Source organism: Cherax quadricarinatus, chromosome 58, assembly GCF_038502225.1.
Source record: "Cherax quadricarinatus isolate ZL_2023a chromosome 58, ASM3850222v1, whole genome shotgun sequence".
NCBI classification, from domain to species: Eukaryota; Metazoa; Arthropoda; class Malacostraca; order Decapoda; family Parastacidae; genus Cherax; species Cherax quadricarinatus.
This window is the reverse complement of record NC_091349.1, coordinates 1,607,619-1,622,995: the sequence shown is the minus strand read 5'-3', so window position 1 is coordinate 1,622,995 and position 15,377 is coordinate 1,607,619. Positions and strand designations below refer to the sequence as shown.

General features: G+C 37.5%; 1 protein-coding gene across 2 annotated transcripts; it reads right to left on the bottom strand.

Moving 5' to 3' along the window:
* Positions 1-1,699: 1,699 nt before the first annotated feature.
* On the bottom strand, positions 1,700-13,736 carry mRRF1 (mitochondrial ribosome recycling factor 1). 2 transcript variants are annotated; one of them, XM_053790070.2, is made up of 6 exons: positions 13,599-13,736; positions 11,826-12,055; positions 10,509-10,649; positions 4,779-4,989; positions 2,581-2,740; positions 1,700-2,035 (listed from the first exon to the last, which is right to left on the bottom strand). In XM_053790070.2, exons 2-6 carry the CDS (start codon positions 12,040-12,042, stop codon positions 1,952-1,954), a joined length of 813 nt encoding a protein of 270 aa, XP_053646045.2. In that variant the 5' UTR covers positions 12,043-12,055; positions 13,599-13,736; the 3' UTR covers positions 1,700-1,951. The 2 variants fall into 2 exon arrangements, with proteins under 2 accessions (XP_053646045.2, XP_053646046.2); XM_053790071.2 differs by having other exon boundaries at positions 11,826-12,050; positions 13,599-13,726.
* Positions 13,737-15,377: the final 1,641 nt, after the last annotated feature.

Here is a 15,377-nt window from a genome sequence, read left to right as displayed (position 1 = left end):
AGTATCTGAAAACATTCACTTCTTCCATACTCCTCCCCAATTTGATATCCAATTTTTCTTTATCTAAATCATTTGATACCCTCATCACCTTACTCTTTTCTATGTTCACTTTCAACTTTCTACCTTTACACACATTCTCAAACTCATCCACTAACCTTTGCAATTTTTCTTTTATATATATATATACGTTGTATTATTATAATAAATTATTATAAAAAGCGCTAGACCCAGAGGGTCATGCAGCGCATTTGGTTGTATTGATGTTGGTAGAATTACCGACAATATGTTAAGTGTTATTTTACTTAACATATCTATTTTACGCAACCATTAAGCTAATTTTTTTATTTCATTAGTAATTTTATATAGAAATTAATTAAATTTGTAATTACCATTATTTTATTCTTAAATAATACATTACAATTATATATTGCTGGATGAGAGGTGAACTCACAAGGTTTCGGGCATTTTGAAAAAAAAAATAATATTCATGAGGAAGCCTAATCATTATTATAATCAACAAGAAGCGCTAAACCTACAAGGGTCATACAGCACAGAGGAAGCGCTAAACCCGTAGAGTCTTACAGCGCTTGGATGGAATGGGAGGTAATGACATTTGATCCAAGGAAAAGTAGGTCAGGTCCACTTCCTTGGATCAAGACCCCCTTGATCAGAAAAATACAGTATCCACCAAAAAAAAAACACTAAACATGATGGGTTATACTGCACCTATTATTATTATTATTATTATTATCATTATTAAGAAACAATTCACTTACGGTTGATACACTGCCTGGAGAATGGTAAACAATCAGTTTTGATACAAGGAAGGAGAGTTTAGCTCGGAATAGAATCAAAGAAGACGACGAGAGCTGTCGTGAGATGGGAAGGAAGAAGGATAAGGAAGGATGGAAATACTGGAAAAGGATGGGAAGGAGGGAAAGAGCAGGTATCAAGGCAAGTGGCCCAACCACTTTGGGACATGTGGTACCGAAGTACTGGCAACGTAGGCCAGGTTGTTGGGTCGGCCGTCTGGGTGTTCATAGTTTAGCTCCAGTTTTTTAGATCAAGAAACCTAGACAATTGTAATAAAATTTTTAACTGTTAAATCTACAGCCTTATAATACTGTGCTTTTAAATAATCAAGTTGTAGTGTAACTCTACCCAAAATGCCAAGCACATATATGATTTTTCTGGGTGGAGGGGATGGGGCTACCCTGCTCTGCTGAGAGACAGTCATTTTGGTAATAAATACATCTGACCCAACATTGTATTATTACTATTACTATACTTACAAAAAGCACTAAACCCACAATTATAATTACAAGTGGTATATTCACAGAGAAGAGTTGAAGCCATAGGGGCTGTACAGCACCTGGGGAAGGTGAGGTAATCATGATCCATTACTATTTTAGATTTATTATTTTGCTTTTTAACTACAGTCTGGCCAGTCAACAGTGTTCATATCTGAAGTGACAAGCAAGAAGGATAATTCCAAGTCAGGATAAGATGTCTGTTGTGAGTGACACTGTACTGTGGTTCAGTATAAGAACTCTCTTATGAGAGATATTACTCATAATGTCAAGAAAAATGTAAGGTCCTCTGCATAACCTCTGTTTCACATGTATTGGAAGAAAAATTATGCAAAAATATGACAGAATACATTTAGGATAACATGCCATCAATAAAATTTTACTACCAGTATTATTACCCTATTTTATTTGTCAAGATATTAAATATGTACATCAAATCAGCATATTTAAATTTTAAATTTTCACAAGAAGCCACCCTACATCATATGATTTAATAACAAGAGCAATTTTAAATTCTCACAAAAGGTAAATCTCAGTTTTTGACTGGATGATTCTATGACTTCAAAGAGAACTTTAAAAAATTGAATACAGCTATTTTACACTAATATTAACAAATATTCATAAAAATAATGAAGGCTCTCCTAGTTTGTTTTTAGTAGCTCCTTCTGTTTGTGTATCATCATTGTTTCTGCTTCCTGCAAGTAGGTGTCCGCAATCTCCCGAATCTGTGGCCATGGAGAGAGATACATATCAGTCATTCAAAATTTTAAAATAGAAAGACAGCCATCTCCCACTAAGGCAGGGAGACCCACAAAAGAAGAATTCTTTCACCATCATTCACTCCATCACTGTCTTACCAGAGGGGGGCTGATACTGCAGTTCAAAATTACAAATATCCCCACACCGTTATTATATTCTTTATCCCTCCTCATCTTCATTCTGCTCCTACTTTATTTTATTTTATTTTAATCAGGGGCAAGCACTAAACCCATATGGTGACTGAGAAATAAGAGGCATTCAGGTGTGAAGGGAGAGGATAAGTCAAGTTCCTTGAGTCAAGAGTCCCTCACCAGCATCAAGGGTCATTCTGCTCTTCCTGCTTGTTCTCCTGCACCTCATTCATCCTGTCCTTGTTGCCCTGCTCATCCTTGCTCTCCTCTTATTCTACAAGTGCATTACCCTGGACAAACAGCTAGGCAAGTTTTAACTATGGCACAGAATACAACAATAATTTACCATGATGAGATTGTTGACAAGAACACAAAGTTACCTTCAGTTGAGCATCATGAACGAGATCTTCAGATGCCTGGTCTTCCTTTCTCTTGACCTTACGGACATATTGGTTCTGTGAGTCTCTGAGATGGTCTTTACAGCGGTTAAACAGAGTTTTGGCATTTTTGGCTAAATTTTCTCGGTGCTCTTTTGTAATTCTGAGAATACAAAAATGTAATGAAAATTTCTAAGTTTAATAATCAATCATTATGTATTAGGTGTCACTGCAATACAAGTAAAGCTATTTCTTCAACTCGAATATAATTACTCACATTAGATTTACCAACAAAGCTGGTGGAACTACATTCCTTGACAAAATCTATAACTAAAGAAAAATGTTTTAGTCCTTTAAATTAAATATTTACAATAACAAATCTTAACCTTGCTATATCATCTTAGTGTCACCTATCAATTACCTCACAAAGTTTGCCACAAAGCAGAATAAGTGGAAGACAGTTTCTCTTTACATCAAAGTGTGAACTTTCAAACAGAGGCCTTATTCTTGATATGATTCATATAAAAATAAGTAAAATATAAAATTACTTTTTGATTACATACTTAACATTTGTGTATTAACTAAAAGATACACAGAAATAGTGAGTATGGTATGGTATATCTTTTAAAAAGTGGCACTGGCTGTCCTCTTGATAACAGTAAATAATTGACTAATTTCAGGTAACTTCTGGACACACATACTGTGGGCCTTTGAAAATGATACTCTCAGGGTTAAGGCCTGCAGGTACTGTACTATATTCTGGCAGGATGACACTACCAGTGGTATTCTCCCATTCCACTGTGTCAACAACACATAAAGATAACAGTAACATATGATACTGTATGCGATGTAAAATTTACAGTACAGTTCACTACCATGTATACATTATATACAGTACATAAATAATTAAAATATAACAATAAAAGTAAATATATAATGATATTACAGTACTATGTAGGTAGTTTATATAGGAAACGTTTGACATTATGCCCTACCCACTATGTCGGCAATTTTCAAAGGTTCGACTTACGTCCATTTTGACTTACAACCGGTTGGTCGGAACCAAGCTTGGTCGTAAGCCGGATGGTACCTGAATATATATATATATATTATAGGTAGTAGGCTGGTAGACAGATACCACCCAGGGAGGTACTACCGTCCTGCCAAGTGAATGTAAAACGGAAGCCTGTAATTGTTTTACATAATGGTAGGATTGCTGGTGTCCATTTTTGTCTCATGAACATGCAAGGTTTCAGGTATGTGTTGCTACTTCTACTTACACTTAGGTCACACTACACATACATGTACAAGTATATATATATGTACATACAAACCCCACTGGGTTTTCTTCTATTTTCTTTCTAGTTCTTGTTCTTGTATATTTTCTCTTATCTCCATGGGGAAGTGGAACAGAATTTTCCTCCGTAAGCCATGTGTGTCGTAAGAGGCGACTAAAACGCCGGGAGCAAGGGGCTAGTAACCCCTTCTCCTGTATATATTACTAAATGTAAAAGGAGAAACTTTCGTTTTTCCTTTTGGGCCACCCCGCCTCGGTGGGATACGGCCGGTGTGTTGAAAGAAAGAAAGATATATATATATATATATACGTATATACTTTCTTTCTTTCAACACACCGGCCGTATCCCACCAAGGCAGGGTGGCCCAAAAAGAAAAACGAAAGTTTCTCTTTTAAATTTAGTAATTTATACGGGAGAAGGGGTTACTAGCCCATTGCTCCCGGCATTTTAGTCGCCTCTTACAACACGCATGGCTTACGGAGGAAGAATTCTGTTCCACTTCCCCATGGAGAATATATATATACATACATATATATATATACTGATACTCAAGTATATATACGTACTCTCAGACATATTGTGAATATGTGTAGCTAATAATACTAGAATTGGGCTGTTTGAGTCATGTGTTTTATGCCTAAATGAGCACTGGCTATGAAGAAACAAAAGTTAAAAATAAAAAAGATAAAAAATATAGAAATAATACAGTATTATAATTGTGTAAACCAGAATAAAATTTTGCATTTAAATTTTTTGAAGCAATTTACCATGAACAAAACGTCTAAAAATCAGTTAATATCTTACAAAATTGGGAATATTCAGAGATATCCCCCATTAAAATTGCCCAATTGGAAAAGGTTCAATGCCCTTTGTATTATGCCTCCATATTTAAAAAAGACTTACTTGGGAAGGGCTACGTATATTGTTGTTCCCTCTTGTTGTGGGTTTAGGTTCATCCCAGATTCTCGCAGTGCAGTCATCATTCCCACCAAAGCTTGGGGAAAGGCTGATGCATTGATGACTAATGTGTGTGAAGATTTGCGAGAAATTTGTGCGACCTCATTCAGAGGATATTCATCCCCTTCCAGCTTCACAAGAAGATTTTCTATGCTCCCTAATAAAAGAAAATAACAAACATAGTGAGGCTCAGGTTAGGGTGTGTAGAAGAGAGGGAGACTACTTCCCGGTAAAAGTAGGTCTTAGACAGGGATGTGTAATGTCACCATGGTTGTTTAATATATTTATAGATGGGGTTGTAAAGGAAGTAAATGCTAGGGTGTTCGGGAGAGGGGTGGGATTAAATTTTGGGGAATCAAATTGAAAATGGGAATTGACACAGTTACTTTTTGCTGATGATACTGTGCTTATGGGAGATTCTAAAGAAAAATTGCAAAGGTTAGTGGATGAGTTTGGGAATGTGTGTAAAGGTAGAAAGTTGAAAGTGAACATAGAAAAGAGTAAGGTGATGAGGGTATCAAATGATTTAGATAAAGAAAAATTGGATATCAAATTGGGGAGGAGGAGTATGGAAGAAGTGAATGTTTTCAGATACTTGGGAGTTGACGTGTCGGCGGATGGATTTATGAAGGATGAGGTTAATCATAGAATTGATGAGGGAAAAAAGGTGAGTGGTGCGTTGAGGTATATGTGGAGTCAAAAAAACGTTATCTATGGAGGCAAAGAAGGGAATGTATGAAAGTATAGTAGTACCAACACTCTTATATGGGTGTGAAGCTTGGGTGGTAAATGCAGCAGCGAGGAGACGGTTGGAGGCAGTGGAGATGTCTTGTTTAAGGGCAATGTGTGGTGTAAATATTATGCAGAAAATTCGGAGTGTGGAAATTAGGAAAAGGTGTGGAGTTAATAAAAGTATTAGTCAGAGAGCAGAAGAGGGGTTGTTGAGGTGGTTTGGTCATTTAGAGAGAATGGATCAAAGTAGAATGACATGGAAAGCATATAAATCTATAGGGGAAGGAAGGCGGGGTAGGGTTCGTCCTCGAAAGGGTTGGAGAGAGGGGGTAAAGGAGGTTTTGTGGGCAAGGGGCTTGGACTTCCAGCAAGCGTGCATGAGCGTGTTAGATAGGAGTGAATGGAGACGAATGGTACTTGGGACCTGACGATCTGTTGGAGTGTGAGCAGGGTAATATTTAGTGAAGGGATTCAGGGAAACCGGTTATTTTCATATAGTCGGACTTGAGTCCTGGAAATGGGAAGTACAATGCCTGCACTTTAAAGGAGGGGTTTGGGATATTGGCAGTTTGGAGGGATATGTTGTGTATCTTTATGTGTATGCTTCTAAACTGTTGTATTCTGAGCACCTCTGCAAAAACAGTGATAATGTGTGAGTGTGGTGAAAGTGTTGAATGATGATGAAAGTATTTTCTTTTTGGGGATTTTCTTTCTTTTTTGGGTCACCCTGCCTCGGTGGGAGACGGCCGACTTGTTGAAAAGAAAAAAAAAAAAATTGAACAATGCAGTCTTTAGCAAGTATGTTTGCCTTTTTCTAAAATTACAGCTTTTCTCTGTATTGAGACACCTCTCATTTTCTCTCATCAACTTGCTAACTTGCAATGTCTTTTCACATCTATTTAGTACCTCTTCTACTCATTCAGTGCGCTCAGCATGGGTACACTCAGCAAAGGTGCACTTATCACAGGTATGCTTACCACATATTCATTTCATGCAAGTGCATTCAGTACAGCTGTGACTTTCACTATGCTACCAGAAAGAACATTCAATTTTTCCTCCTGTGCAAAACCCACTACTTTAACTGTTTTATCCCAGCTTCTTAATTTTTACTTATTTACCCATGTAAGGCAATGTGTGGGTCACACAACCTAATACAATGGTCCCTCGTTTTTCGTAATTAATCCATTCCTGGAAGTGTGACTATTATCAAAATTTACGATTTTCGAATCAATTTTCCCCATAAGAAATAATGTAAATACAATTAATCCGTTCCTGACACCCAGAAGTATTAAAACAAAAAATTTTTTACATGAAATATAGATGTAGTACATAAACAATACAATGGGACATGATGAATGAAACATTAACAGCATAACACTTACCTTTACTGGCAATTCTTCTTAGTGTATGGAAGACTGGAGGAGGAGAAAGATTGGATTAGTTACTGTTTGGAAGGGGAATCCCCTTCCATCAACACCTCATGTACCAAGTGCTTTTCTGGGGTTACTTCTCTTCTCTGTTTCTTAATGCCACTAGGACCAGCTTGAGAGTCACTGGAGTCCTGTCTCGCAAAAAAACTGTCCAGAGAGCTCTGTTCCTGGCGTCTCTTTAAAACTTCCCTAAAATGGGCCAAGATTTTGTCACCGTACATGTTGCCAACATGGCTTGCAACAGCCTCGTTAGGGTGATGTTTCTCCATAAATCTTTCCATCTTACCCCACATTTCAAAAATCTCCTTAATTTCTGAAGAAGGCAACTTCTTCCATCTTGCTTCCTCCTCTGCAGCAAGATTCTGAGCTGCGATCTGTTCCTGTTCCTGCTGAAGCTCTTGCAGCTCCTCAGTGGTGAGCTCTTCATTGTGGTCTTCCACCAATTCTTCCACATCCTCCAAACTCACATCTAACCCCATTCAAATTCAAATTCAAAGTTTATTCTCTATAAGGATGACTGACATAGGCTCATCAGGGTCAGCCCCAAACCCTTCAAAATTCCTCTTGTGAACACAATCTGGCCACAATTTTCTCCAAGCAGAGTTCAAAGTCCTGGTAGTCACTCCCTCCCAAGCCTTACCTATAAGGCTTATGCAATGGAAGATACTGAAGTGTTCTTTCCAAAAATTTCTTAGGGTCAAGTGAGTGTCTGAGGTCACATTAAAGCAGCTTTGAAACATTGCTTTGGTGTAGAGTTTTTTAAAGTTTGAAATGACCTGCTGGTCCATGGGCTGGAGGAGAGGAGTGGTATTCGGGGGGCAAGAATTTTACTGTGATGAACCCAAACTCCTGCAGAATTAGGTCATCCAAGTTTGGAGGATGAGCAGGTTCATTGTCCATTACTAGGAGGCACTTGAGATCCAATTTCTTTTCCAGGAGGTAATTCTTCACACTAGGGCCAAACACTTCATTGAACCACTCGACGAAAATTTCCCTCGTGACCCATGCCTTACTATTAGATTTTCAAAGCACACATAATTTACTCTTCATAACATTGTTTTTCCTGAACACTCTGGGATTTTCAGAATGGTACACTAGTAACGGCTTCACTCTGAAATCCCCAATAGCATTAGCACAGAACATGAGCGTCAGCCTGTCTTTCATAGGCTTGTGTCCTGGCAGTCCCTTTTCCTCCTGAGTAATGTAGGTCCTCTTTGGCATTTTCTTCCAAAAGAGGCCTGTTTTGTCACAATTGAATACTTGTTCAGGTTTCAGTCCTTCAGCCTCTATGTACTCCTTGAATTCCTACACATATTTTTCAGCCGCTTTTTGGTCCGAACTGGCAGCCTCACCATGCCGTATCACACTGTGTATGCCAGTATGCTTCTTAAATCTCTCAAACCAGCCTTTGCTGGCCTTAAATTCACTTACATCATCACTAGTTGCAGGCAATTTCTTTACCAAATCGTCATGCAACTGCCTAGCCTTTTCACAAATAATTGACGTCATAAGACTATCTTCTGCTAATTGTTTCTCATTTATCCACACCAATAATAACTTCTCAACATCTTCGAGTACTGGTGATCTCATTTTTGTCAGCGTATTTACCCCCTTTGCAACAACAACTTCCTTGATTTCCTTTTTCTTGGCCACGATGGAAGCTATGGTTGTATGGAGTTTGTTATACATCCTGGCCAGTTCGGCCACATGTACACCACTTTCATATTGTTCAATAATGTTTTTCTTAAATTCAATCGTATTTCTCACCTTCTTTACCAAAGGCTTGGCACTAGGAGCTTTCTTTGGAGCCATGGTAGCTTATTTAGTAGTTGCAAGCACTAAAATGAATGGAATATTATGAAATATTTCGTATGAGCAAGTGAGGCGACTGTCGCTCACTGGTAAACAATGGCACACTGGCTGGGAACGGCTCAGAGCCGTGAGTACGAGCCCCAGACGAACGACTATTAGCGAGTCAAACTACGATTAGCGAACCAATGTTTTGACGAAAATAACGTTACAATTTTCGAAAATTACGACTATCAAGCCTTACGATTATCGAGGGACCACTGTACTGTATAACATTAATGTCATTCTGCTCATTTTTCCTCAAACCCTTTCATTCTGTGTTTCTAAACTTTTATCCCGATTAACCTTACATTTTCGTCATTGTTTTGAACAGTCCGAGGATAAAACTGCTGCTCATTACCCAGTACAATAAAAATAAAACAATAATGCTCTAACTAAAAATTATTAAACCTCACTTTCCTATGTACTATTTTCTCTGTGCCAAAATTAAGTAAGTGTATGAATGCTCTTTTGCTACAAGTATGTACATGTACGTATTATGTATTCAGTGTCAGCAACAAACCCAGCTGCTGACTCTATCATCCCTTGGTAATTATAGTCCTTTCATAGAGTCCCATGAATTCTTATGTATTACCTCTACACTTATCTTCACTTATTAAATATTTTTTTGCCAAAATATTATTTATTTTCACCAGAAGATGTAAAATAATGTTTGTCTGACTGGTTCCAGTGTGCTCATAAGAATTTAAACTAATTTAACATATTTAATTATATACTGTACTGTGCATTAACCACTTTACTTCCACTACTGTAACATAAAATACATAATTCTTGTTCATGTTTCAGCTTGCCAAAGCTTCTAAATAGATTATTTTGACCCATTTGAATTTAGTGTAACATTCTGAATATAATAAAAATTATAAACTTGACAAATGAAAATGGGCAATACAGTGATAGAATATACAGTACCACCATTATGTAAATGAGACACAGTGTGCAGATTATGGCATTTTAACAATGAAGATGCTGTATAGCCCTTGTGGCTTAGCGCTTCTTTTTGATTATAATAATAATAACGAAGTTGGTTTGTCCACTAGGAAATTGTTGAATTCATACAGAAAATAACACAACATGGATATACATGCCAGCTGTGGAGAGGTTCTGAGGTGAATAAATGTAATCACACATGAGGCAGTTGAGTAGGTGAAGTTAGGTGATCACAGTGACATGTTTAAGATGAATAAGCCTCTCTAAGATTTCAGAGTTTATTTTAAGATAGTACTGATAATAGTTATTACTACTAATTCTAAACATAATTTGCTGCAATGTAATCACTCAAATACTGTACCATTCTAACAATAACATTCATAAAAAGTAAATTATGTTAAACACACATGAATATGCACACAAACATACATACACGAATACATATATGCACATACATACACACATACATACATACATGCATGCATGCAGGCATGATGCCATCAGTATAAAGTAACAAGAACAGTTGCAGAAAAACAATATAAAAAATTTTACTTCACAGAGTGGCAGATCAATGGAATGGTTGCAAAGAGGAGATAATAAAGGCTACAAGCACTGGAAATTTTGCAACTTTACAATAGACTAAATACTGAGGAAAATATTCCACAAGCTTAGCTCTGCTCCTGTGGCCACAAACAGGTAACCTTAAATACGTAATTACCTGCAGAGGTTCTGAGTGAGAGGTTTTTGATATACTCTTGCTTAAGATTCTCAACTATGTCTGAAAACTCCTCCTTCATCTTTGTAACATTCACCAACTCAGACAATTCTGAATCTGACAGGTGCACTTTGGCCTTTTTATCTGAAAGAGCAAATAAATAAATTATAAGCACAATATTTAACTATTTTTTGGCTATCTAACTACATAACAGAGATTTTTCTTTTTCAACGAACTGGCCATATCCCACCGAGGTAGGGTGAACCCCCCAAAAAAAGAAACACTTTCACCATCATTCACACTATCATTGTCTTTGCAGAGGCACACAGATACAACAGCGTAGATGTCAGACTTGATCATGGAACAGGAGGATGATAAAAACATCTAAAAATATTAATGTCAAACTGCCTAACTTTTAGATAATACAATAAATCAAATGTAGTCAAAGCAAAGAAAAATGTTAAGAGGAACATGAAAATTTTTAAAATGAGAGTAATCATGGCAATGATAATGCTCTTCAAAACACTTGTACTTCCTTGCTTGGAGTACTCTTCTAACCTTATATATTTCAAAGTAAGTGAGATGTCCATGCTATAAAATACAGAGATCATTTACTGTTTGCATGGATACTATAAAACATTAATATTACACTACTGGACTCACCTTTATACTCAGAAGTTGCTCTAAAGTAGAGGAAAGAATATTTTTATAACAGATGAGTAATTGAGACTATTTGAGACAATTGAGACTATTGTGTATTCAGAGTTCAATACATCACAATGTTTAATACAATAAAAATATACTATTTTGTAGAATGTATTATTTTTCAAAGGAAGAATGAATGCCTTCTTTGCCAATGTAATATGTTAAACAGTGAACACATCATGGTTTTAATTGGTCCAAATGGTTTCAGTTATTCTATCAGAGATACAGCAGGAAACGTTGAGCTAACCTGATGAAAAGCAGTGATGTCATCAACATATTTAGGGAACTGAATCTCTATCCTACAGCGGATGTAAGAAACACTGTCAATTCAAAGGTAAATTTTTTCAAGAAGAAATTAGAAAAGGTTTAGCAGAGTGCTTGATCACACCAGGGATGGCTATGCAAGTCTGTGGTCTGCAGATAGCAATAATTTGAGCTATCAGGTGGTGAGCAGGGAAGTTTGGCATTAAGTTGGGATGCAGAAGTAGAATAACTCCAGAAAATGATCACAGGTATGGTAAATTCCATGAATAACTTCAGGCATCTTGGAAAGGCAAAAATTATTTATTTAATGTCATGGTTTCAAGCAAGAAAGAATATTTTGTTAACACTGACCTTTTCCATGCTTATCCTTGCTCTTGGCATAGTTTCTTAGGTAGAACTGAGAGACAGGGTGAGGTCTAAGGAGCCACGATGGAGGCAAAAAAATATTTTCATTTTTCACAAGCGCTGACCTAGGACAGTGTGAGACTGATGACATCCAACGAATATGTAACACAGAAGACACGGCAAGTCTCATTCTTCTTACAGCAACTGGTCCTAGCACAGCCATAATGAGTCCTGATCTGTAGGAATTATCAATAAGTCAACAAGATTTTTTTTATTATTTATGTAAAGCATTAAGTACACATTGCTTATTCAGTGAAAGGTACATTGAAGATTTGTTACTCTGCTCAAGTTAGTAAGTTTATTTAGGTACAGGTACATAATTATAATTATCATAACTAGTAACATATGTGTAAATTACCCAGGATAACCCAGAAAAAGTCAGACAAAATTACTTACATATTTCCATGGCTACCTAGTTATATAGTGAACAAGTGACAGTAATGTGACTTTTAAACACTATCTTACATTCTCAATTATTTCAGTATCAAAAATCATGTCAGTGAAGTATATGGTGCCTTCTCCTGGTGTATTAACTGTTCAGTTTATTTTGGGTCGACGAGGTTAGCTTGTTACCTCAAGGTTAAGTATTAAACTATTTAAATATACAAGAAAGAAGGCAATGTATGTGTGTGTTTGATAAATTATTACACACAAATGTGAAAAAATCCTGTATATATAGCTTTCAATGAAGGATAAGATAATTTTGAAAAGATATTCTAACAAATGTGTTTCCCTGGTGCTACCAGGACACCAGACTTTATTATTATTATTATATTCATGGGGGAATGATAAACCTGTAGGGATATAGAGTGCATAGGGTATGAGAAGCATTCATGCTCGATCCAAGGGGAGCACAGGCTCCATTAAAAAAAAATATATAATCATAAGCCTATATCGCCTAGTGTCATTTTGTACTGGAGTGAAGAAGTTACTGTCTTGTAGATGAATGGTTCAGAGAACCGACATGTTGATAAATTAGACACATGTGCAACTCTTGGGTATCTTTATTGAGGAAACGTTTCGCCACACAGTGGCTTCATCAGTCCATACAAAGGAGAATCTTGAAGAATAGGAGGAGAATGAGGTAATCAGTCCCTCAACCTTGAGTCAATGTGGTCAGTCCATCAATCTTGAATAGAATACGGCATACGTGCTGAGAAGGAGGGACTGATTACCTCATTCTCCTCCTATTCTTCAAGATTCTCCTTTGTATGGACTGATGAAGCCACTGTGTGGCGAAACGTTTCCTCAATAAAGATACCCAAGAGTTGCACATGTGTCTAATTTATCAAGTTACTGTCTGGTGAAACATTTCCTCAATAAAGATTCCCAAATATTACACAACTGTCGCATGCTTCAACAAGTGACAGTATTTCTTCAGGATTCATTATGTAAGCAAGTTTACTTAGGTACAGGTACACTTGAAGTTACATAAATTATCATACACAGTAACATATATCCCAAAAAAGTCAGTGACTTATTTCCATTAGGGTCCAAGGACCCAAATTTACATATATATTACTGTGTATGATAATTTGTGTAACTATTGAAGTGTACCTGTACTAAATAAACTTATTTATCCCGTGGTATACTTATGTTGGATTGTACAATATAAATTGATGTCTGAGTTTCGCCAAGTAGTTGTTGCCTAATATTGTGTCAACTATTTTTTCTATTACACAAAATTTGTACAAATATTTTTTTCTTCATGATACGTGCATTTTACACAGATATTTCTGCTACTTTTACTGTTGCTGTTGTTGTTGTTAGTTAGATATTAAAGGCCACTAAAATGTGAGCTGTATTATTATTTTTTTTTGAGTTATAGGGCCATTGGTGTCTTACACCGTATCATACGTTGCCTCCCAGTATTATTATTCTTGTTGGGTTATAGGGCCACTGGTGCCTTACACCGTATCAAACCCTGCATCCCAGTATTATTATTCTTGTTAGGGTTATAGGGCCACTGGTGCCTTACACCGTATCAAACCCTGCATCCCAGTATTATTATTCTTGTTAGGGTTATAGGGCCACTGGTGCCTTACACCGTATCAAACCCTGCATCCCAGTATTATTATTCTTGTTAGGGTTATAGGGCCACTGGTGCCTTACACCGTATCAAACCCTGCCTCCCGGTATTATTATTCTTGTTAGGGTTATAGGACCACTGGTGCCTTACACCGTATCAAACCCTGCATCCCAGTATTATTATTCTTGTTAGGGTTATAGGGCCACTGGTGTCTTACACCGTATCAAACCCTGCCTCCCAGTATTATTATTCTTGTTAGGGTTATAGGGCCACTGGTGCCTTACACCGTATCAAACCCTGCCTCCCGGTATTATTGTTCTTGTTAGGGTTATAGGACCACTGGTGCCTTACACCGTATCAAACCCTGCCTCCCGGTATTGTTGTTCTTGTTAGGGTTATATAGCCACTGGTGCCTTACACCTTATCAAACCCTGCCTCCCGGTATTATTATTCTTGCTGGGTTATAGGGCCATTAGTGCCTTGCATCATATCAAACCCTGCCTCCCAATATTATTATTCTTGTTGGGGTTTCAGGACCACTGGTGCCTTACACTGTAATAAACCCTGCCTCCCAGTATTATTATTCTTGTTTGGGTTATATGGCCACTGGTGCCTTACACCTTATCAAACCCTGCCTCCCGGTATTATTATTCTTGCTGGGTTATAGGGCCATTAGTGCCTTGCATCATATCAAACCCTGCCTCCCAATATTATTATTCTTGTTGGGGTTTCAGGACCACTGGTGCCTTACACTGTAATAAACCCTGCCTCCCGGTATTATTATTTTTGTTGGGGTTATAGGGCCACTGTTGCCTTACACTATATCGCACTCTGTCTCCTGGTATTATTATTCTTTTTAGGGTTATAGGACCACTAGTGCCTTACACCGTATCGTACCCTGCTTCCCGGTATTATTATTCTTGTTGGGGTTATAGGGCCACTAGTGCCTTACACCGTATCATACCCTGCTTCCCGGTATTATTATTCTTGTTGGGGTTATAGGGCCACTAGTGCCTTACACCGTATCATACCCTGCTTCCCAGTATTTTTATTTTTGTTGGGGTTATAGGGCCACTAGTGCCTTGCACCGTATCATACCCTGCTTCCCGGTATTTTTATTCTTGTTGGGGTTATAGGGCCACTAGTGCCTTACACCATATTATACCCTGCTTCCCGGTATTTTTATTCTTGTTGGGGTTATAGGGCCACTAGTGCCTTGCACCGTATCATACCCTGCTTCCCGGTATTTTTATTCTTGTTGGGGTTATAGGGCCACTAGTGCCTTACACCATATTATACCCTGCTTCCCGGTATTTTTATTCTTGTTGGGGTTATAGGACCACTAGTGCCTTACACCGTATCATACCCTGCTTCCCGGTATTTTTATTCTTGTTGGGGTTATAGGGCCAGTAGTGCCTTACACCGTATCATACCCTGCTTCCCGGTATTTTTATTCTTGTTGGGGTTAT

Excerpts from the sequence above, each read along its gene's own strand:
- mRRF1 (XM_053790070.2), bottom strand. The coding sequence starts at position 12,042 with ATGGCTGTGCTAGGACCAGTTGCTGTAAGAAGAATGAGACTTGCCGTG. Across the intron at positions 2,741-4,778 it reads ATATACGTAGCCCTTCCCAA|AATTACAAAAGAGCACCGAG; the intron begins GTAAGTCTTTTT and ends TTGTATTCTCAG. Across the intron at positions 2,036-2,580 it reads TTCATGATGCTCAACTGAAG|ATTCGGGAGATTGCGGACAC; the intron begins GTAACTTTGTGT and ends CCATGGCCACAG.